At 28.0% G+C, this 24,555-nt stretch overlaps 1 protein-coding gene across 3 annotated transcripts in view; it reads right to left on the reverse strand.

Moving 5' to 3' along the window:
• LOC117178220 (neogenin) overlaps positions 1-24,555 on the reverse strand; it is a 68,809-nt gene that overhangs the window by 3,914 nt on the left and 40,340 nt on the right. The window contains exons 5-23 of one of the 3 annotated variants that reach the window (XM_033369529.1): positions 24,392-24,514; positions 23,989-24,276; positions 22,730-22,889; positions 22,529-22,644; positions 19,077-19,248; positions 16,595-16,745; positions 16,304-16,432; positions 14,637-14,843; positions 14,274-14,559; positions 12,804-12,962; positions 12,450-12,655; positions 9,077-9,232; positions 8,786-8,948; positions 6,440-6,634; positions 5,903-5,938; positions 5,480-5,612; positions 3,087-3,319; positions 2,666-2,776; positions 2,263-2,474 (exon numbers count right to left, since the gene is read on the reverse strand). In XM_033369529.1, coding sequence (XP_033225420.1) covers positions 2,263-2,474; positions 2,666-2,776; positions 3,087-3,319; positions 5,480-5,612; positions 5,903-5,938; positions 6,440-6,634; positions 8,786-8,948; positions 9,077-9,232; positions 12,450-12,655; positions 12,804-12,962; positions 14,274-14,559; positions 14,637-14,843; positions 16,304-16,432; positions 16,595-16,745; positions 19,077-19,248; positions 22,529-22,644; positions 22,730-22,889; positions 23,989-24,276; positions 24,392-24,514 — 3,236 coding nt within the window. Of the gene's footprint in view, positions 1-2,262; positions 2,475-2,665; positions 2,777-3,086; positions 3,320-5,479; positions 5,613-5,902; positions 5,939-6,439; positions 6,635-8,785; positions 8,949-9,076; positions 9,233-12,449; positions 12,656-12,803; positions 12,963-14,273; positions 14,560-14,636; positions 14,844-16,303; positions 16,433-16,594; positions 16,746-19,076; positions 19,486-22,528; positions 22,645-22,729; positions 22,890-23,988; positions 24,277-24,391; positions 24,515-24,555 lie in introns of all 3 variants that reach the window. The other 2 variants (XM_033369527.1, XM_033369528.1) reach the window with 2 other exon arrangements.

Here is a 24,555-nt window from a genome sequence, read left to right on the forward strand (position 1 = left end):
ATACCGGGAGAGCCCCGTGCAAAATGATCAAATAAAAATCCAACTCTAACCAAAAATGCCTTCGACATGTTGGGCAGTATAAGCCTGTGACAACATTTCAACACTGAAATGTTTTTAAATGTAAATAATAAATAATAATAATAAATAATAATAAATGAATAAATAATAAAAAAAACAATAAATAATAATAAATAATAAATGAAAATGTTTTTTATTTCCAATTCTGTAACTTTGAATGATTTAGATTTAAAACCAAACAATTTGGAATATTTTATTCTAAAATTATTAAACATTTTCAATTCGAAAATCGCCTAATTTAGACTCTTTTTGTCTAATTAGGTATTCAATATTGAAGACTTCAAAGCTAAAATTGCGCAACTAGTAAGGCTTTTTAAAATAACTTCAGAATTTTTTCAATATTGAAGGCTTTATGCTCATCATCGCTCAACTATTACATTTTTCAATTTGAAACAGTCCAATTTGATATATTTGTATTTTAAATAATTGAATTTGCAAGGATTTATAATTTAAAATAAAGAAAATATAAACTATTAATGTTTCCAATTTGAACTCTATTCGCGGACATTTCCCAGTTTTTCCAGTTTTTCGGTTCAATTTCCACTCTGATTTTTTTTTAACAAAAATCATGAAAATGTTTAGTGATACCGAACGGATAAAATTTGACTTTACTTTTTATCTCTGCATGTTGGTACACTTGACAACGAATTAAAATTTGTGACAAGTCTGAGTGCCGTCAATTCTGCAATCTTACGCAACGTTATCAACTTAACGATTTATGGCACGGACAAATATTCCCTGTCATTTCGCAGTTCCCCGGTTTGACATTTTCAAAAATGTTGAAATTTTCACCTAAAAATTGTACTAATTTTAATGTTTTCTATTTTTAATTATTTATTATTTTTAAATTTAATTAAAAAATAAATGCTCTTTAATACTTCGGAGATTAAATTTAAAAATATTAAATTTTTGATGGTACTACTAATTTAAAATTGCCCAGTTAAAAAAATTTCAATATTAATTTATTGGATTTCGATCGTTCTTAAATAATAATGAAAGCAGTAAAATGCTTTTTATTTATAACTCTACAATTATGAACGACTTACATTTAAAACCAAACAATTTGCAATGTTTCAATCTAAAATTATTTAAAACTTTCAATTTAAAGTTCGCATATTTCAAAAGTTTTTGGTTTAAATAGGTATATTCAATATTGAAGACTTCAAAATTAAAATTGCGTAACTATCGAGACTTTAAAAAAATAGCTTTTCAAAATTGGTTCAATATTGAAGGCTTTATACTTAAAATCGCTCAACTATTAAATTGTTCAATTTGAAACAGTGCAATTATATATAATTGTATTTTAATTTAAAAAATTGGCAAGGATTTATAATTTAAAATTAAGGAAATATTAGCTATTAGTGCTTCCAATTCGAAATAAATTTGTAAAATCTAGAAAGAATTAATACAAAATTATTGTTGAATTTCGAGCGCTATTTTCGGACATTTCCCAGTTTCCTGGTCCAATTTCCGCGCTGGTTTTTAATAACAAAAATCATGAATATATTTAGTGATGCAGAACGAAAAGATACAATCTGACTTTAATTTTCATGTCTGAATATTGGTACTCCTGACAGCGACTTAAAATTGGTATCAAGTCTGATTCCCGTCAAGTCTGTGACCTCATAAATTCCAACAAGTTTTAATGTTCTTGAAATATGTTAAACTTGTATTTTTTACCACCTTGTGTAGAAAATATAAGCTTTTAAAAAATGTCTTAAGGACTTAACCTTTCAAAATGATATAAATCGGAGATTCTGAAAAGATACCAAAAACTCACCACCGATTAATATATAATAAAGAATTTTAAAGTAGTGTATATCAATTTGTTGACGAAAAATGTTGCTCAATTTGATACTGTTTCATGAGCACGTCAATTTAGACAATTTAGTGAGAAACGAACTAATTGAATAATTTGAATGCTAAAAGGGGTACCAACATTATAACAAACACAAAAATAATTCGAATTAATTCCAAGTTCAGTTGCCAAACCTAACCACGATTTTGCTGTGTCAATAAAAACGTCAATATTCATATTTAATTTATTTTCTAAACTCTTCTGTGTATTTCACAAGAAAATATTTATAACCTTTTTCCAGATATACGGTAAACTTTTTCTTCTTGAATTAATATTTTATGATACCAAAATATAAAAATTGAATTTTGAAAACATTTCAAACTTACTTGACTCTGCATGGGCTCGTAATTACTAGGAATGTTACAAGAATCCGGACTCGACTCCGGCGTTGGCTCTAGAGTGATATGAGCTCGGCTCAAACTATATTGAGCAGCAGTGCGAGGATAATTCTGCCTCAGTGGTGCAACATCTCCACAAGTACTGTGAATCGTTGGCTGTGATATGCTACTATTCACGATCGGTGTGGCAGTCGCTATAGCTGAAAACAAAAAACCTATTTTACCAAAGAAGAAAATCATATTTTATCAATTTTTACAAAGTTGTAAACTAAAGTAGTCGGATAGAGAATTCAGAATTTCCAACCTTTATGCAAAAATATTTATATCTGCACGAAATTACAAATTTAAATGTGTTTCGGCAAGTTAAATTTCTTTCTATAAATCTACTTACGTTGGCTGAACGGTGCACTATCAACTGGAAGGGTAATGAGTTTAGGTTTAGGTTTATGGCTTCCTCGACTCTGCTGTCTGCTCAGGGTAGAGCATTTCTCATCGCCGTTGCCTATTATTCGATTGATGGAAAAGAAAAGAGAATTCGAAAATCAGGAAAATCGTAACCAAAAACAATTAACCAACGCAATCAGATCGGCCAAATAATCATCGCGAAAATGAAAATGTTGAATTTTTGAAACTAAAAATTGAACCAATTTTAATATTAATTTTTGGCTTTACGTTCAAGCTAGATAATATTTAATTAATTATAATGTGCAGGAAAAAACTACATAAAGATGGTTGAAGTGAAAAGTGCGTTGACAGGGTAAATGAGATGAGGTTGGATAAAATGCAATCATTTTCTCGTGAGAGGTTCTTACCCATATAACTTGGTATGTAAGTACGCTTGTCCAGGGAACTGGAATTTCCATGAACGCTCTCTTGGTTGTAATCCTGGTTGCTTGATCTAGGAAGAGTATTACTGGCAACTCCACTTGTTGATGCTTCGCCATTCACTGAGGATTTTTCGAGAGCTTTTAGTTCCATCTGGTCGTGGTGAATCCATAAATCTGGAGGCTTGATATTTGTTTTTTGATTCGTGTCTTTCATGTATCTAAAAAAATCAAATAGTTTTTCAGACTTAATTTTATTCATAATATTTTATTTCTAGTACAGACATCATAAACCACACGCTGCGTGCGTGTAGTGTTTTTCGAATAATCTTTTTTTTTTAATTGTTAAACACCTTCATTTCATTTCAGATGTGTCGAAAAAGAATTTAGAAAATTTTAAAGAAAATTGTTTTATTTCATGGAATTTGACGAAATAATAGGAAAAATCGAGCCCATTTAAAAAATACTTAGAACTTTCAAAATTTGAGAGAAATAAAAAAATATTTGATAAATTTTGGGACATCTTTCAATGTTTTACAATATTTTTAATCTCTTCAAAACCTCTTAATTCCTAAATATATTTTAAATTGACTCAATTTTGCTTTAAATTTGTATAGAAATGTTCAAAATATTAAAGAAATTGCCTTAAAATCTTCCACATTTTTTTTTACATTTCTAGAAATCTTTTGAAATGTTTTGAATTTTTCTGTAAAACTTATTTTTAGTAAACACAATTTTTTCTTCTTCAAATTTTCACAAGAATTTTAAGAACATTTTTTATTCTCTTGAAATCTTTCTACATTGTTTAAAAGCTTCTAAATTTTTTGTTTGATATCTTTGAGAATCCACATTTTCTTTAGAAAATTTTTAAGTCTTGTGCAGTTCAAAATTATTTTTTTATCCTTTTGAATCTTCTAAATATCTCTTGAATTTACTTGAATTAAAAATGATTTTTTTCTTGCCAAAGTGAAACATGATTTAAGAAATTTATTTTAAATTATTAAAAATCCTTTTCAATTTTCTCTTGATATTCATTTTTCACGATAAAATATCTTTTAAAATCATTACAATTTTTGTTGATTTTTTTTAATTCTGTAAAATTAAACAATTACTCCAAAATTTTAAGATTATTTTTTGATAATTTGGACAATCTTTTGAAATGTCTCAAAATATATTTAACTATTCTCTTAACAGAGAGAAACTCTCTTAAAATTAATTTTGAATACTAAAAAAAAATTATTCGCATTTTTTCTAGGAATTTAAACAAAATTTTTTCATGCTCTTGAAACCTTTCAAATTTATTAAAAGCTTCTTTTTTTAAATATACATTTTGTTAATTTTTTTATATATTTTTAGATATTCAATATCTCTTAAATTTATACTCGAATTTTTTCTAAAATTTTGTGACATTACTAAGTTTTGTGATATTGCAAAGTTGCAAAATTTTGCTTTAAATAATTATGACCTTTTCTAAACTTTCAGGAAATAACTTTGAATGTTTTAAAATCTTTTTCAATTTTCTCTCAGAATTCGTTAAAAAAATTCATTTCAAAGTTTCCCATGAATCTTGAGAACATATTTTACTCTTGAGAATTTTTCAAAATTTTTTAAAATGTATTACATTTTTTGAAATCTGTTTAAGTTTATAATTATTTTTAACTTTTTAACTCACTCGAATTATTTCTAAAATTTGTTAGTCTTGTAAAATCAAAATATTTTTAAATTTTTTGTTTCAAAACTTCTACGTTTCAAAATGTTAGAAGATAATTAGCAATGTTTAGAAATCTTTCTAATTTTCTCTCCATATTAAATTAATTTTTTTTTTTAATTTTCACAGGAATCTTGAGGACATTTTTTTGATTCTCTTGAAAAGCTTCAGAAATTAAGTTTCCTAAAAATGTTTGAAATTCTACAAAATAAGAAAAGTGTCTTAAAATCTTCTGGACTCTTTTTCGGGACATTTTAAAATAAGCTTTTACCTGCAAATTAAATTTTCCTTATTTCTTCTAAAACGTTTACAAATTATATTGTGTTTACAATGTTAAGAACAGAATTATTTTTTTATATTGAAAAATCATGTACAATTAAAATGTTACGTTTTATCAATAATATTTAGAAAAATTAGAAATAAATTTTCGCATTAAGTAGGAATACTTATTTGGTTAATTTTTTATCTATAAACTTACAAATTAGCAAATTGAAAACAGCCAATAAAAGTCATATTCACACAGTATCGCAATCAATCGGGTTTTTGCCAACAATGTGTGCGATATTTTCGAGATATTTGGTAACGTCACTTTTTAAAATTAGATTTATTTACAGTATTTAACTTATAATTTCGAGTTTGAAAAATGTTTGTAGTATTAATATAAAAAACTAACCCTTTTTTCCTGTCTGGCGACTCGGGATTTCTGCGGCAACAAACTACAACTACGACAACAGCAACGCCGGTGAGAAGAACAATGGAACATCCCACAATAACGTAAATTAATATTCCTGGAAGTCCACGACCGTCTGTGAAAAAGTACAATTGGCATTAATATTCAAAACTGAAAAATGAGGAAAGATATTCGACTAGTTTGCTAAATAGAAATTCAAGATTTAGGTTTAAAATCCTAGGAAAAGGACTAACCTTGCACTTTTTAAAAATTGTTACAAGTAAAAGTATATAATAAAATAAAGCAAGAGGAGTTATGTATAAATAAAATTTAAACTAGAGACTAGACTACAAAAAATAAATTATGAGAAGCGTGCATGTGAGATGAAAACATGAAAGCAATGAACATTTACTACGAGTTTCTTACCTCCATGCAAATCGTCATAGAAATCCTTGCCATTACCTGGCGAAAAAAAAATAAAAAGTAGGTACAATAATCAACAATCTTTGCGTACAAACGATATGAAAATAACATAAAGTAAAATAATGATAAGATTTTTAAAAATCTGAAATATACAAAAAAAACGAAATATTGTAAATAAAAAAAAGCATAGATACAAATAATATGTACAAAAATGAAAAATGTTTTAAAATAAAAAAGCAATTTCAAAGCAGCGCTAAAATTAAAGTGTGATAATGTGCCGTGCGTTAGTAAATGTACGCACGTGGTTTTCAATCTACTTGATAAACAAAACCATTTTTTAAATTAAAAATATGTTTTCATCATTGAAAAATAATCGTGGAACACTAACAATTGCAGAAGAATATTTAAAAATATTTTTCTGTTACCTTCGATCACTGCTAATCACTACATATTACGATTTCACAAAACTCTCAAAGCAATTTAATTAACACAAACGTAATCGTGCCGATATTTTTTCTTTTATATTCAAGGGAAACTTACTCGGAAGAGTTGTGAAAGAAACGGTGGTTGAGAAGGGCCCGTATCCTTTTGAGTTACGAGCTTTCATCTTGAAAAAATAAGTGGTGCTAGGTTTCAAGCCTTTCACAATAAACTCGTCTTTATCTCCGACTACACCCTCTACAAGCCAGTCTCCTTCTCCTTTTGTATTGTCGACTGAGTAGAAAATTATGTAACCTGAGAACAATCGAAATAATCAAACATAAATGACATTTTATTCTTTCCCTCCGAAATTAGAATTTAAATGCACGATCGTCGAAATTTCAGTTATAACAATTTGATTAAAAACGAAAAATCACTTATAATTATAATCAAACATGGTTATGTTCACTGCAGTTGTACGGAATTTAGGTACGTACAATTTGTCTTTCTTTTTCAAACTGAAAATTTTGCACTCTCGAGAATTATTTATTTGTTATTTTGTTCTTCCCGCCGAGTCTGTACAGGGCTCGAGTCGATTAGAAGGCTTTACGAAATTCGCATTAGTCGCATAAACATAATAAAAAAAAAACAGTCTCAGATCCTGAATGACTGAAATAATAACTTTACTTGTTTAGAATTATTGATTACATAATTCTCATTGGTTTTCAAATATTCTTTGCGATATAAAAATAAATTTCAAAGTAAAAACAATTGTGAACTTGGATTATTTTCAAATGAAAAAAGTAAAAATTTACATTAATTTTAACTTCAAAAGTCGAATTGTTTACAAAACAGTGGGTTTTTAATCCTGAAAGATTAATTTTCAAACAAATAATTTAATTAAAACAAAAAATTCAACCAAAGAGTGAAACAAATTTTGAACAAAGTAATTGAAATTTTAGCCAAATATTTAAATTTCCTACCTATACCGATTATTTTTCAATCAAGTGATTAAATTTATGATGTTAAATTTGGCCGATTACTGGTCCAATAATTTTTTTCTCGTTTCTGCAAAAATGATTGAACCAATAACCGGCAAAATTTGACATAAGAAATTAATTATTTACCGTGATCGTCAAAATCGCGTCAAAATACTCTTAAAAAGATTAGACTTCAAAAAAATAGTTGAATTTTGAAGCCAAAAAGACTTTAAAATTTGAATTTTCAACGAAAAATATGATTTTTGTCACCATAAAAAATACGATTTCAGTCCACAAGGACGAATTTTCTATCCACAAAGACTAATTTTCAACTAAATGATCAAATTATGAAATAAAAGAGATTAAACTTCAACCAAAAACAGTTGAATTATCAAGATTAAAAAAGATTAAGTTTGTAGTAGACAGTTCAATTATCAGCCTCAACATTTGAATTTGTAATAAATACATAGTTTTCAATCAAGAAAGATAAATATTTAAACAAATAGTTCAACTTTCTTATCAAAAAGATGATTTTTTTAAGGAAGTTAAATTTTCAACAACAAAAAAAGTTAATATTCAACCATTAAAAATGGATTTCTTACCAAAAAAAGATGATTTTTTAAACAAATAATTAAATTTAGGCTAAATAGTCGAATTTTTAATAGAAAAGACTTAACTTTCAACAGAAAATAGTTGCATTTTCTCATATGGTTCTATTAATTCAGTTTGCATTTAAACGAAAAAAACGATAAATGAGCAAGTTTCTTGGAAACAGGGAAAAAAGAGACATTCTTTAAAAAAAGGGGAAAAAATTAATGCTTAACAAAAAGAAAAAAGGGTGGAATAGGGGAAAGAGTCAATTTGAAAAATTAAAACTTTGAATATGGATTCACGAAAAAAAAATTGTTCGATTTCAAACTATCCTAATAACAAATTTCTTAGTATAAATCTTTAATGAGAAATTATTAAATTTTTATTGTTCTCAATTAAAAGGTTACAATTTTTTCTAGTTTTTAATTTCAATTTTAATAGTTTCATTATGTCTAAATTGAATCTAATTAATTCTGTACTTTTCCGTGATGAGTTAAGACTTTTATATTTTTGTAATGATTTTAAATAGCCTAAAATTCCATTTAAGAATGTTAGAACAAACACCAGCAGGGTAACTCTTTGACCTTCACAACAGCGCCACCTCACACGGGAACTACTGGATATTTCAAAGTTATTAGAGCTCTGCTAATGAAACAGAGCAATGCATATCAATTTATTTGAATAAAAATCATTATTCTACGGTATAAAATTAATTATTTACTATAAGTTTTCTTCTTAATATTGAATTGAAATATACATTTATTCCTAATAGTTCCAAAGTGGTGGCGCTGTTGTAGGTACCTAACAGGCGTGTTAAATTCCATGAATTGAATCTTTCTGAATGAATCAAAAAGCCAAAAACAAAGAAGAAGCAGAAGAAGAATCTTGAACTGACCTGTGACGGGTCCATTTGACATTTTCGGAGGTAGCCATTGAAGAATGACTGACGTCGGTCTGTCATCGACACTTCGGACTGTCAAATCTCGAGGTGCAGAACTCGGTGCTGCTTCCTCTGTTTGATTCATTACTACCATGCTCCAAGGAGACTCTCTTCTCCCCTGAAAATATATGATCACACCTTAGAAAACGAAGAGACAACACTTAGATTCTAATTTCAACTTTCAAATTGAAATGTGCTTTAACTTAAGCATTATTTTATTTAAAAGGGCTTGAACACGGAACTTACCTTAACGACTTTAACGGTGAATTCAAACATCGTATTGGGCTTCAAATCATGTATCATGCAATTCAAATCCGAGGCATTGTAATACTTGTACTTTGGAGTAATACTGTGATGATAGGGTGCGTATCGAACGACGTAATATCGATTATCAGTTACGTACTGAAATTAAGTTTTTTATCATTAGTTGCTATTTATTAAAATGATTAGATTATAAAAATGATTTCACATTCATATACAGTTATTTCATTAAATCATTATGAAAAAATAGTGTAAATAGTGCCATCACATTTTAAAAGAATTAAACTTAGGGGGAACCAACTTACAGTAGATAGAAAAAAATTGAACATTTAACTGCATCAGTTTCAAAAAATAGAGATTATCGTTTTTAAATAAATCTCACATATTTAATCGAGTATTTTTAGACAAAAAAAATCGCGAAATTAATCAATTAGCTGTATTAAATATTTTTATTGGACCTGGTCAAGGGTACGATTTTGACTCCTGGCCATGACAGAATACTCAATTCTCGATGATTATAATTGATCACTAGTATGTATACTATCAATAAAATCCGTTTATTGAGTACATAATAGTTGAAATAATAATCTCTGATATTCCATGAAGTTAGTACGATTGGCACGAGATTTAATCTTCATATCTTTTAACCTGACTTGCGATGACAGAAATGTGAAGAATTTTTACATACCCTAATCCTACAAATGATATCTATCCAAAAAGACTGCTTCAAACACAACTAAACTTTATGTAATTTTTAATAACTAATAATTTACACTATTTTCTTACTTTATTATTTAAAATAAGCTGCTAATTTTGAAGGCTACATTTTTCGTAACATTGTAATTATCTGCTGTTGGTTATCTAGCTACTGGTGGAAAATATAATGTCCAATAAAAAGTCCTCAGATATTTATAAATATTAAAGAAAGCGGGCTTTTATCAATAAATAATGTTCCATTAAACTTCAATTTTGGATTCTAATGTATGAATATGTCATAAAAATGTTTCATTAAGTTAAAAAGTATGAATAAAGAAGCAAAAATTTTTGTTTTAGGTTACAAATTAATTTTTTGCTCTCATACATTAATTAATAATAAAATGTAAATTAAATTTCGTCATAAAATATAAGATCCTTGCTGAAATGTTATACTAACAAAAGAAATTTAAAAAATTTGGTCAGTTTTCCAATTAATTAAGATTATCTACTGTAAATAATTATCTAATTTGGGGTGGTTTCCCCTATATAATAATGGAAATGGATAATAGAAAAGAGGTGTGTTGTTAAGGAAACGATGTTTTTATTAGATAAAATTTTTTTGCTGACAAATTAATTAATTAAAAATTAATTAAAAACAAATTATTATAGATATATTAAAAATGAACGATAATTATATATATAAATAAATTCTCTAGTCAAGAAAACAACCAACATTTAGCTACTATTTAATTTTTGGTTTAAAATTGTATTATTTGTTTAAAAGTTTCATCCTTCTGTTGGTTGTTTTCTTGACTAGGGAATTTTTTTTTTTTAAATTTAACTGCTTTGTTGAACATTTGTATTTTTATTTGAAAATTGATCTCTTTTGTAGAAATTCAATCTTTTTTAGTGAATAATGCAACCGTCTGATTGAAAATTAATTTGGTTCGGTTTAAAATAACCTTTTTTGTTAACAATTCCACTTTTTAGATTGAAAAATCAACTTTCTTAAAAGTTCTTTTTTTTTGAAGATTGATAATTTGTCTTTTTGTCTTGAAAATTCAACTATTTCGTATAAAATTAAACTGCTTTCTAGAAAAATGGTTTTGATTCAATTGTAAAATAATTCTCCTCAATAAAAATGTAGCGGCTACGTTTTTAGTTAAAAACTTTTCTTTTAGCTTAAGAAATCGATTACTAAGTTAAAACATTTCAGAAACGAAAAAAATATAAACTAGAAATTAATCAAATAAAATCTAGACTGATATCAGATCCATTCTTCAAACTATTTAGTTGAAAATTTGTGCAATTTGATGAAAATTCGTCTTTTCTGGTAAAAAATTAATTTTCTTGATTGAAAATTCAACTATTTCGTTAAAAAAAATACGAATTTTGTTGAGACTTCTTCTTTTTTGGTAAAAAATTAATCTCTATTAAAAATGAATATTTTTTGTTTTAAAATGTAAGTATTTGGTTGAAAATTTAACTGCTTTGTAGAAAGCCCATCTTTTTTTCGCTTGAAAATTAAACTTTTTTGATTAGTTTTTTTATTGGTTGAAAAATATTTTTTGGTTTAAAAGTCGTGTTTTTAATTTGAAAATGTATATCTTTTGATAGAAAGTGCATCCTTTTTGGTTCAAAATGCAACTGTTTGGTTAAAAATTATTCCTTTTTTTGGTTGAGGATTCTGCTGCTTGGTTGAAAGTAGAACTACTGTATTCATTCAGAAAATATGTTACGTAATTTAGACACAGCCAGTTTTATAGTACTTAAGTAACCTAAAATGCAACAATTTAAAATCAATTAATTAAAAAATTAATTATTGAATATTTTAAGCATAGGCATTCAAATTGTAACGTTGCAGAATTTTAAACTGTAAGATGTTAAATTTTCTTGAAGTTTTCCGATTGAAAAGTTCCAGGTGTCAGAATTACACATGGAAGGGGTGAAAATAAATAATTTTCAATAAAGAGTATACAAATAAATAATTCCAAATTATATGTCTACATTAAACTCTGCACCATTTATTAATTGAAATCGTGAAAGTGTGTACAATTGAAATGTGATCTCCAAGAAATGACAACGACCAAATTTGAAGAAGAAACATGCAAATACTTAAATTACAAAAAATAAAGAAAGATGACAGAAAAAGCTTGCATCTGAATGCTTTTGAATTTTCTCTAGTTCGCCTTAAATTCTTATGAATTCTTTGAAGTCTCATGAATTCTTGAATTCTCGTGTACATAGAAATTTCTAGAGGCTAACTCCTCGCACATATTTGGTATATATTTTTTTTTAAATAAAGGCAACTTGGGGATTTTAGTTTTTTTGATCTTAAATGAAAGTATTTGCATGTTTTTTGTTCAAATTTGGTCGCCAGCATTTCTTGGAATTGAGAAATCCCGGATCCTGAAAAAATTCCAGACTTTGTGTGCATTTTCTGGTCTTTATTTTATGACTTCTAAGCCTTTTAACCAAAGTTTAAGTTTCAAATTTTAAAAAAATAGGTATAAAAAACACAAATATTTTATTTCTATATGTAAATCTACATACGGAGAAGTGAAAAGTTTTTGATTCAAATTTAATGAACCAAAATGGAAGACCTTTTAATTTTTTAAATGTTAATCTAATGAAGGAATTCCCTCTTTCTCTTTTTTCTTACTTGATTTTTAGAGAGCGTGGAATCTGTCCAGTATAAAACTACAGTTGTCGGAGAGAGAACGATCGCTTTGAGACCCACCGGTGGTAACAAGGGAGCAACTGTTTCAGGCTGAGATTTTTCTGTGGTCCAGACTTTGGCGTAGACAATTCCACCTGCGCCAGCTAAGTTCGTTGCTCTCAACGAAAGTACGTATTCAGACATCGGATCTAAAAAAATAATTCACCAATGAAGTTATTGGTTGAATATTATTTCATATTATATGTTTAATTTACTTTTATCGTAGAGTTAATTTTCCATGAAAAAATTTCCAAGTTTGTATATGTGTTATTAGTAAAAAATATATAAATCACTAACCAAGCGATTCAATGTTATAGTAACGCTGTTTGCCATCCAAATCGATTTTGTAAACGTCTGGAAAGCCTTTTCCCCACGAGAGAATGTAACCTCTGACTTTAATACTCGAATCCTTCGGCGGACTCCACCAGACGGCTATCGAATCCGACATTGGTTTTGCTGTAGAAGAAAAAAAGATATTTTTAAATACGTAGACTTCAAACTCCTTCCTTTGTTCCCATTATCTCCCCTGTTTGATAAAATTTCTCTTTTTTCCCCTGTTTAAAAAAAAACTTCCCATTTTTTTCTTAAATGCGAATTAAATGAATATCATCCAATAAGAAAAGCCAACCATTTTTGGTAGAGATGTCACCTTTTTGGTTTAAAATTCATCTTTCTTGTTTGAAAATAAAATGCTTTGTTAAAAATTGCACTGTCTTCAAAAAAATCAATTATTATGTTTAAAATGGAACTGTTTTTAGTTGACCTTGTATTTTATCGTCTTTCTACATATAATTTTCATATTTTTTGTTATAAATGACATATTTCTTGGTCTTGCTACATTTTGATTAAAAAGAAACTTTATAGACGAAAATTCAACTGTTTTTGGTTAAAGCTGAATCTTTTTTTATTTGAAAATTCGACCATTTGGTTGAAAATTCAACTATTTTGTTACAAATTTTAATATTTTGTTGAAAATTCCACTATTTTGGTAGAAATATCATCTTTCTTGGTTAAAAATGAACTTTTGGGTTGAAAAATGGTCTTTCTGTGTTTAAAATTCCACAATTAAGTAGATTGCTGGTTAAAAATTAATCTTTTTTTGGTTAAAAATAATTATTTGGTTGAAAATATAATCATCTCCAGTTGAAAATTCGTCTTTTTGTGTTAAAAAGTTAATTATTTGGTTGACAATTGAACTATCTGGTGAAAAATGCAAGTATTTTGATAGAAAGTTAAACTATTTTTATGAAAAATTCATATTTTTGGGAGGAAAATTCAATAATTTTGTAAAAAATTTGTTTCTTAAAGTTGAACATTCGACTATTTTGTTTGAAAATTCATATTTTTGGGGTTTCAATTGTTTTCTAGAAAATTCATTTTTCTATTGTAAGAAAATTTATCTCGTTTGGTTGAATTAAATTGTTTTTGATATAAAATAAAAATCTTTCTTGATTTATAATTTTATTATTTTGTTGAAAATTCGCTTTTTTTCGGTTGAAAAAGGAAAGTTAATTTTTTCAACTGAAAATTCAACGACTACGTTATTGGTGCAAAATTTATATTTCTTAGTTGATAATTCATCTATTTGGTTAAAAATTGATCCATTTTGTTAAAATTGCAATATATTTCGATTTGAAATCGTTGAAAATAAAAGCGATTCAATTGAATTCAATACGGCACCTACATTAATTTTATTTAAATCTGTATAAAGAAATGAATAAAACAATTTCTAATTTTAGGAAAAAGTGATGAGAATTTTTAACTCACTTCTCAGATTACTAGGTTCACTTGGCACGATACTTTCGTCCAAATCGTTCTCGTAAGTCTCTATTGTCATCCACTCAGTCCAAGGTCCAGTTCCATTAACATTAAAGGCACTAATTCGTACTAGATAGGCAATATGTTTGTCCAGATTAGAAAGGACATAAAACCGCTGGTTACTTTCTGTGGTTATTGTGTGAGGGGACCCTCCTCGTCGTTTATACCGTATCTTGTACCCAGTAATAATTCCATTTTGTCCCTCAAGTGGCGGCTCCCAACGAATTATAACGCTCTGAAAAAATGTTACTTCTTGAATTTAATTCAGGAAAAATGATGACAATTTTTAATTTTTGTATTTGAATTCAGTACCGTTGAACTAGCTGCTTCGAGAGTGACGTTGTGCGGAGGCTGACTAGGTTGAGTACTGTATGTGCGTATTATAATTTCGCTGCTTGAGGCACCAGGTCCATTTTCATTTACAGCTTGGATCCAAATAGTATATTCTGTGTAAGGCACGAGATCTATCAACTCATAAGTCGTACCCGTTGTCTCGCCTTTACTTTCCTCGTCGTCTCCCTAAAATTGGCAAAAATATATAAATATAATTAATTTATACTAAATAAATAGGTATTAAATATAGATTTAATAAGGTATCACTGCGTAAAGAGCTCAATAAGGGCAAATAGGGGAAACATTACATATTTATTTATATATTTATAAAAGAAGAAACTATACATTTATAGGAAATTGTATAGTTTTTTTAATTATGCCAAATGATTTCTTAATGATTACTGCTGAGATTTAAGAATTTATTATTTTAAATTAGTTATACTTTTATCATTTCCAATTCATTCGCGTTATTACATCCTTACTATAATTAATACTTTGAATGTAAATTGGAAACAACACTTTTATATATTTTACACTAGCAGTAAACGCACGCGCGCGAATTACGTATTCACGTCCTTGTATGTTTATTTCATAGTTTTTAAAGAAAACTATTTAAAAATTCATTATAACAAATTTTTTAAACGAAATCTTTTGAGATAACTTACAAATCCTTTGAACTTTGTCGAATCCCTTCATATTACTTGAAACTATAAAAAAACTATCAAAATTAACATTTTAAATGAGATAAAATGAAAATCCTAACTATTCAAATTCGTTAAAATTGCTTAAAATCATAAAAATATATTAAAATATGTAGAAATAACTTAAAATTTCATGATTAAAAATCAAATTAATGTTGTTTTACGTCCCTGGATTTCTATTTTTTAATATCAAAAATATAAAGTATTTAAAAATCTACAACAACAAATTTTTATATATTAGGAGATTTTAAATTTGTTATAACGAAATCTCTTGAAATCTTTGTCATTTTAACATTTTCATGGATTTTAATTATTTTTAAGTATCTGGAGATCTTAACTGCTTCCATAAATATTGTTAGTCGCAAATTGTGAAATTTTAAATAGTAATATTTTAAAAATCTACAATAAAAAATTGTTTATATTATTTATTAGTAATACTTAATAAAATGTTTGAATGTAAGAAGTTTCTTTATTTAAGAAAATTAAGAGAAAGAGGTTTGTTTAAATTTTGAGAAATCTTTTCAAAAATTAAATATCATATTGATGTATATTTGAAGAAAAAATATCTAGCATAAAGACCATTGTTATTCAAATTTGAATTAAAGGATATTCATTGCAGAGTGTAAACAAAAAGACCATTTGTATAAATTTGAGATTAGTCAAATTTAAAATAAGTTATATTAATTTTAATAGATATTTCTGTAATTTAAAAAAAAGCATTCACTACTTGCGGTAGCATATTTTACTTTTGAATAGATTAGTTTTGTATATGTAAAACGAAGAATTGTATTTTAAAATATCGTAGGTACATTTGAACAGAAAAGAGGATAGAAAGGAGAATTTGAAAACGAGAAAACGCAGGGAAAAAGGAGGGAAACTGTGAAACCTATTTTAATGTTAAAGTTGACATTCCAAATTAAGTTTTGGATTGAGCATTATTCGTACCTTCGAAAACGTGATGACATATTTGGATATTCTTCCGTTTAATATTTGGGGTTCTTCCCACGACAAAGCTATACTCGAACTGCTCGTGGGATGGCCATCCAAATTGATCGGAGGTCCAGGTACATTAGCCTAAATTAAAAATGTAAAAAAAAATTGAAATAGAATGATCAATTTTCCACATAACTCAAATATTTTCCAGTTCTTTGTACTCTACTAAGTACTTGTACAGAAATAAGTAAGTTTTTGATTTCTGCATTGAGTTTTGAGCCATTTGAACTCAACGTCACGAACCTCAAAATGTGTGGTCACTCGCAAAACTTCGCTCGAAGATCCAGGACCTCGAGAATTGTGCGCAATAATGCGGAAGTAGTAAGTTGTGCTAGGTTGCAAACTTGGAATGACAGCTTCAGTCTGTTTGTAAGATGTACTTATGACTCGTTCCCTGTGTTTAGAAAAATGTATATAGAAATGTATTCAAGATTTAATTAACTCAATTGATTAAATTAAATTTTCAAACATTCTACAGAATTTCGATTAAAAATTTTGAAATCTCCTGCTTTGTAAGTTTAAACAATTAACATGCAATAAATCCAACTGAAATATCGGCGAAAAAAAAACTATACAGGGATAAATTTCACATGAGATTATCAAAAAAACAGCCTTACAGTCACTAAAATTTTAGGAAAAAAATCCTAATCCTTTTACGGTTTAAAACAATTATTTAAATTTGGATTTCTAGCTTTCAAAGTTGAGAAATTTTTTATTTTAAATTTTGACAACCAAACTGCGAATTAAAACATTCAAACTGGAACTCTTCTAAATTCGAAGGATTTAGAAGTAAAAATTAACATATTCAACTATAATTCACCTATTTCAAGGACAAATGTTCAATAATGTAACTAGAATAAAAGTATTATCAAACCAATCATAGTAATATTCTTCAAAATCTTTTAATTCAAGCTGCAAGAGGTTAAAATTGAAGACCATGACTATTTGTACCGAAATTCAGAAACGAATTGCCGGATTTTTTAGGTATGAATAGCGGAACCTAGGAAAGGGGTTAGATGTACTGAAATTTCGATAAAGATTTCAATTTCCATTTCAATTCAAATTCAAACAATTTCAATTTTAATCGAAAATTAAGATAACCATGCGAAATTAAATATTTAAAATGGTAGAATTCAACATTGAAAATTCAGAACTCTGAAATTTTAACCATTCACAGTCAACCAACTATTCAATTATGGTTTTTTCACCGATAATTGCTTAATTTCTTTTATTATTAATTGTATGAGAGTTACATTTTTTCTCTGTAATAGATCAAATGAGACATGATGAAGTAATTCTGTCAACATTTTAAGAAGATATTGTAAAATAAAGCAAAGCTCAATGTATTTTTTTTTCAATTTGAATTAAGTCTAATTTAAAATGTTTCAATATTCTTGGGATCATTTAAAGGTAAATTTCCTACAGAATCGCATCAAACTATCACTAATATTGTGAAAAAAATTGCTACTATGATGCAAGTTGTTCAAAGTTGAAAAAACATGTTGGAAAGATAAAAATATTTTTTTTCTGCGAAAAGAAATATTTTTGGTAAGTTTTCCATCAGTTTTGTTCGAACGTTGTAAAATGTTTATTAAATTAGATTTTTTTAAATGTCACGAACATATTGAAACTTGAACTATTTTCACAATATCTTCTTTAAAATTTGACAAAATGCTTTCATCCTGACTCAATTTATATAGAATTCTGATAGCTTTCTGTCTATTTAAGATAACAAATTTTAACTCAAATAATTAACATTAAAAGAACTTAATATCGATACTGTATAGAATACTTATATACGTATATATGATCGAAGATCAATTAACTTTGATGGTATCGTACATAAAACAATCATTTTTTCCTCTTCTCATTCTCGGCTAAATAAAAAGAAGATAAAGAGAAAAAAATAGATTTCCTTATTAAAAAACCCATTCTCCCGATCCTAAATAAAATTCCCGGGTTTTCCCCGATTTGTCGGTCCGCTAAACACACGGAGAAAAATGGATGTTCAAATGTAGATGTTCAAAGGGTAAGATTGTAGCACCTAATACGCATATATTCATGCCAAACATCTTTTTGAGATGTTAGGCGTAAAAATATTTTTATGTTAAACTGAAACACATTCAGATGTTAAAACCGTTCGAGCTCATGCGCATCGTGCATTGCAATTTCACGACTATATTTCAAAGCTATATATATTTTCAATATTAAAATTATGGAATATTACAATTTTTGAACATTTCCAAAGAATAAAAATTAAATGCCCTTAGATAAAATTGGATAACGACTTTTTTAAGTCTAAAGAAGAGAACAACGATCTTATGCTTTAGGTTTATTGACTTAACACATTTGACAAAAGGTTTATAAATTTGAAATAAAATTTGAGTTTAAGTAACTTAAAATAGATATAATCATATCATATCATAATTATATTTACAGACGTAATTTGACATAACCATACATGTAATATCCCGGATTTGCAGTTGAACATTTTGAATGTTAGAGGGTAACATTTCACATTTTAAGATCTACAGATGCTAACTTCGAACATCTAGATTGTTGTCCTATAGTTAAACATATAATATGTTAACCCTGAACATCTAGATTTTACTTTTGAACATCCATTTTTCTCCGTGCACCCTGAATTGGCAACAAAACAATTTTGAATATTTCAGCCTTATATTATATTATGAAAAAAGTACACAAAAAATCCTACTCTATTTACCTTTGTGATCCCTCCTGTTTATAATAAATATAGTAGGCAGTGATATCTCCATTCGTATCTTCTGGTTCCAGCCATCGAAGTGTGATAAACCTAGAGGTGATGATGACCAGACTCAAGTTCCTTGGTGCGGACGGGAAGCTTCCCTCGATCGATTCCAAGCTCTCTGTGTCGTCTATAAAATGGGAGTCTGGATCGTAAAAGGAATTGGGACCTCTGATTGAGTCCAGAAGATCTGGAGAATCGTCGGACGGACTAATCGAAAGTGGAGGATTTGGTGTATAAGCCGAAAGTGTATGCCCCAAAAGGGTACTAGGATGCTGCCAGGTATTATTATACAATTGTCGATACAGTGGCAATTTCTTCTTCGGCACTGATTTCGGTGTCGTCGCCTTTCGGGAATTTGCTTTTTCTAGGGTTTTGTTAGCATGCAGAACAGTTATTGGGAAGGGAGAAACAAAGGATAAAGAAAATAAACAATCTAATTAAAACAAAATACAAAAACTTATCAAAATTAAAAGATAAAAACGACAACTACGAAATAGCAGACCTCACAGTCCCTATGGGATGATATATAGGGACAACAGGATACTTTTTGCTTCGCTCACAGGGTACTATTTTCGCGTTAAGAAGTTAACAAATTTAGGATAAATTCATAATACTTCAAAGAAATTCAAGTTAAATCCAAATAAATTGGAAAAAAAGTGTTTTAATCAAATAAATTCCATTGACGAGAAGATCTCGACTTCAATGAATTCAGTAACTTTGAAATAAGCTTAGAAAAATTTTGAAAATTCCTGAATCTTTTTAAATACCCTGAAATATTTTAAATCCTTGAACATCCCATTACATTAATGAAATCAATCGAAAATGTATTTAAAATCTTTAAAATAACCTGAAATATTTAAAACCCTTCAAAAACTTTTCGAATCCCTTAACCTTTTTTGACACTTTTGAAAATGCCAAACAATTTGAAAAAATACCTTATAATACTTCAAATCCTTTGATTATTTTGTCGATTGATCCTAAAGACCAATTTAAATCAAAACCTTTAAAAAATCCATTGACTTAAGTTAAATTGAGTAAATTTAGAAAAGTTCGAGTGAATTAAATTTTTTTTTAGTGGCTAGGAATTCAAAAGAATTCAAATACATTTTTAAATCAAATAAATTCCATTGACTTTCGTAAAATTTAGATAAATTTAAGGTAAAGGAGAATAATTCAATAAAATTCATAAAAATTCAAGGTGAATTTAAAAAAAATGAATTGAAAACAATTTAAAAATATGGAAAAACTTCAATGAATTTAATAACTTTGAAATGAGCTTAGAAAAATTATGAAAATGCCTAGAACCTTTTAAAATACCTAAAATACGTATGTCAAATCCTTTGAAATCCAATTAAATTAATGAAATCAATCAAAAAAGTATCAAAATTTTTTTTAAATAACCTAAAATATTTAAAATCCCTTAAAATCTTTTCAAGTCCCTTAACATTGATTAAAGCTTTTGAAAATGTCAAAAAATTTGAAAAAATACCTTATAATATTTCAAATCTTTTCATCATTTTGTCAATTGACCCTCAAGACCAATTTAAATCAAAACTTTTAGAAAATTCATTGAATTAAGTAAAATTGAGTAAATTAAGAAGCGTTTAAGTGGATTAAAAAATTCAACAGAATTGCTAGGAATTCAAAAGTATTTAGAGAAATTAAGCGTAAACGAGAAGGATTCGATGAAATTCATAAAAAATTAAGGTGCATTAAAAAACAAAATCAAATGAATTGAAATCAATTTTAAAATATTAAAAACTTCAATGAGTTCAGTAACTTTGAAATGAGCTTAGAAAATTTGTGAAAATGCCTGCATCTTTTTAAATGCCCTAAAATATTTCAAATCCCTTGAAATTTTTTAGGCTCTTGAAAATAAGAAGGAATTTGAAAATAATATTTTAAATCCTTTGATCATTTTATCAACTAAACATTTGCACTAATTGAATAAAATTTTTTTAAAATTAAAAAAAAATCCACTGTAAGTAAAATTGAGTAACATTAGAATAAGTCAAGTGAATTAAAAAAATTAAAAGGAATTACAAAAATTGAAATAAAATAGAAAAAAACTTTAATAAAATAAATTTCATTAAATTGGAATAAATTTAGAGAAATATAAAGTAAAGGAGAAGAATTCGTTGAACATAAAATATTTTAAATCCTTTAACATCATTTGAAATCACTTGACATTTTTTAAAGCTATTGAAAATGCCAAGCAATTTGAGAAAATGCCTTGAAATATTCATTGATCATCAGGATCAATTAAATAAAAACGTATAAAAGAGAATTTAAAAAATCATTGAATTGACTAGGATTGAGTAATTTTAGGAGATTTCAAGTGAATTAAACAAATTCGAAATAATTTGAAAGAACTCAGGATAAATTCATAAGAATTCAGGGTGAATTCTAAATCTCTTCAAATCTTTAAAACGCTACGAAATATCGCACTTGTGAATAAATTCTTTAAAATCAACTACAATATTATAAAATCTCGTCAAATTCTATGATGATGTTTCCTGAAATCGTGGAAATATATTAAAATACATTGAACGTTTTAAAATCCTTTAAAATCATTGACATTTTCGGATATCTTAGAAAATAACGTGAAATCTGTTCAAAAACCTTAAAAACTTATAGGTCCTGTAAAATCGTTTCCTATTTTTCGAAATTCTAAAAAATTCTTTAGCCTAAAATATTTCAAGTCCTTTAAATCCCTTCAAATTAATAAAAATAGTAAAGAAATTCCTTGGAATAGTTTCAAATTCTCTAAAATATTTTTAATTTTTTGAAATCGTTTTAAATCACTTGAAATTATTAAAAGCTCTTGAAATATCCTTAGAATTTTTAAAAATATTCTAAATTTTTTTAAATCCCTTCAGATTAATGAAATTTATTACACATTTTTTTTGGAATAATTAAAAATACCCTGACATATTTTTAATTAATTGAAAACAATTCAAAAATAGGTACAGAATATATATTGAATAGAGATTAGCCCATGAGTTAAGAAAAGCGACTAAGTAACTGTGTGGCAGCCCTGATTATTTTTTATGGTCTGATTTTTGGCATTTTTTCTCAAAATCCCAGACTTTCGGAAGCTTCGATCATATTATTCATTTGTTTAAAGTTCCGTTATGGGCTGCAAATATGGTACCATAGGGGACAAATCTTGAAAATAGGGTACTTTAAGGACCTCAAGTGAATATAGGGTAAAATAGGGTATGTAGGGACCGGTCTGTGAGTCCTGCATTCTACAAAATTATTAAATTAATATAAAAATTATAAAAAAGAATGGGATACTTCCAATAGATAACAAAAGTATAATTAGAAAAATATACGTAAAACTTTTGGAAATGTTTGGAGTCTCTAGATATTGATAAGTATTCAAAACTGGAAGGAAAACTCACTCGGTTGATTAATCGTGAGCCTTGCGGACGCTTGAATGCTTCCGGCAGGATTAACACCGATGCATTGAAAAATTCCTGCGTCGATAGCCAAGAGGCCATTTATCCTGAGATTGTGCCTGCAAAGGAAAGAACAGTTTTATAGTAGCTACGATTATTATCATTTTAACGATATTAATTCCACCTTCCAAATAAGATACGGACCCGTTGGCGAGTTGCCAATACTGGCTGTAATTAATGCGTTCTCCGTTCTTTAACCACGTGACTTTTGGCTCCGGTTTCCCGTGAATTTCACATTCGAATTCCAGATCCTGATTCTCGTTAGCTGTTTTATCTTGCGGGCGTTTCACAAACTTCGGTGGAACTGAAAACCAGACATTTAATAATTGAATAGTGTCTTTTCATCTTTTGAGAAGTGTTGACAACAAAAAATCTTAAACTGTCAAGGGAACGTTCGTTAATTATGTGAGGATTATTTTAAAAATTGTAGACCCCCCCCCCCCCCCCCCCCCCCCCCCCCCACAGCCCTATTGTAAGGAATCGTAATATTTTGAAACCTCCTCACCCACTTCTTACGTAAGATTATATATATTTTATTCAATATATACAAAAGATCAATTACTTCCACTGTAAACGAGCTTCCAAGGGATTTCCAAAGATTCGAGATTTTTAGTCATTTGAAAGTATTTCAACAGAATTTAAGGGATTATGCGGAATTTAAAGAGGTTTTAAACAACTTTTTAGGAATTTCATAAGATCTCGATGAATTTCAAAATAATTCAGGGTATTTTAATGTAATTTCGAAGATCTGACGGGATTTAAAGATATTTCAAAAGATCTTAAGGTATTTTAAGAGATTTAAAGGGGTTTGATAATTTCACGGAACTTGAAACGATTTTATTAGATTTCAAAACATTCCACAATATATCCACGGATTTTAGAAGATTTTGTAAGATTAAAAATTATTTATTGAAATTTCAAAGAATTGTAATGGCTTTTAAAAGATATTTTTGAAATATTTCAAGTGATTTCAAGATTTTTCACAATTTTTGAAGGGTTTAAAGTAATTTCCAAGAAGCCCAATGGATTTAAAGGGGTTCCGACAGATTATGGGCAATATCCATCGAATTGAAGCATTTATAAAATTTTCAAAAGAATTCACGGGTTTGTACACCAGATTTCAAGAATGGTTGAGCTACTCGACTATATATTTATTAATTGTTCGTATTTAATGCGAAATATTACATGCTAAAAAAAGAAATAAAACAAATAATTATATATAAGGTATATAAATAGTATAAGGAAGTAATTTTAAAAGCCAAAAACAGTTAATAATTAACATATTAAAAAAAAAAAAAAAAAAAAAAAAAAAAAGATTTGTAAGATTTTCCGGACCCCCTCCACCAGAAAAAGCCCTACGTAATTAATGGGCGCTCCCAAAATGAAATTAAAAGTTTGCTTACCCTGGACATAAACTTCCGCGACAGCGTCAAGAGTTTCGACCTCGTTTTGTGCTCGGCATTGATAAGAGCCATGATCTTGTTCCCGGATGTCAGTGATCATCAGACTGGAGGATGCAACTTTTCGATGTCGAGAATCAAGCGGTGCAAAGTCGATCGCGACGCCATCCTTGAGCCAAAAAACGGAAGGTTTCGGGTTTCCGTTGACAGCGCATTCTAGAGTGACAGTTGATCCTGCGATTGCCACTTGCTGCGTTGGTATTGCGATGAACGTTGGAGCCGTTGCTTGATCTGAAGGGGAGAGATAATCAAATTAAATAAAGACCTGAATTTCTATTCATCAAAAATAGAAAACAAACTGGCGGGGTTTGAAATGGAAAGAAATAAAGAATGCTTTTGTACTAACCAGTATCGGAGGGTAGCATCGTAAGTTGTCCTTTGTTACTCAGTCTGTATTGCCCAAAACCACTGGCATTGCACATGTAGGAACCAACATCTTGAGTTCGCACATCGTCGATTTCCAAAGCGCCTAAAGGAAAAAATATGTATAGATAAGAATGCGAAATAGAA

Source organism: Belonocnema kinseyi, chromosome 8 (assembly GCF_010883055.1).
Source record: "Belonocnema kinseyi isolate 2016_QV_RU_SX_M_011 chromosome 8, B_treatae_v1, whole genome shotgun sequence".
NCBI classification, from domain to species: domain Eukaryota; kingdom Metazoa; phylum Arthropoda; class Insecta; order Hymenoptera; family Cynipidae; genus Belonocnema; species Belonocnema kinseyi.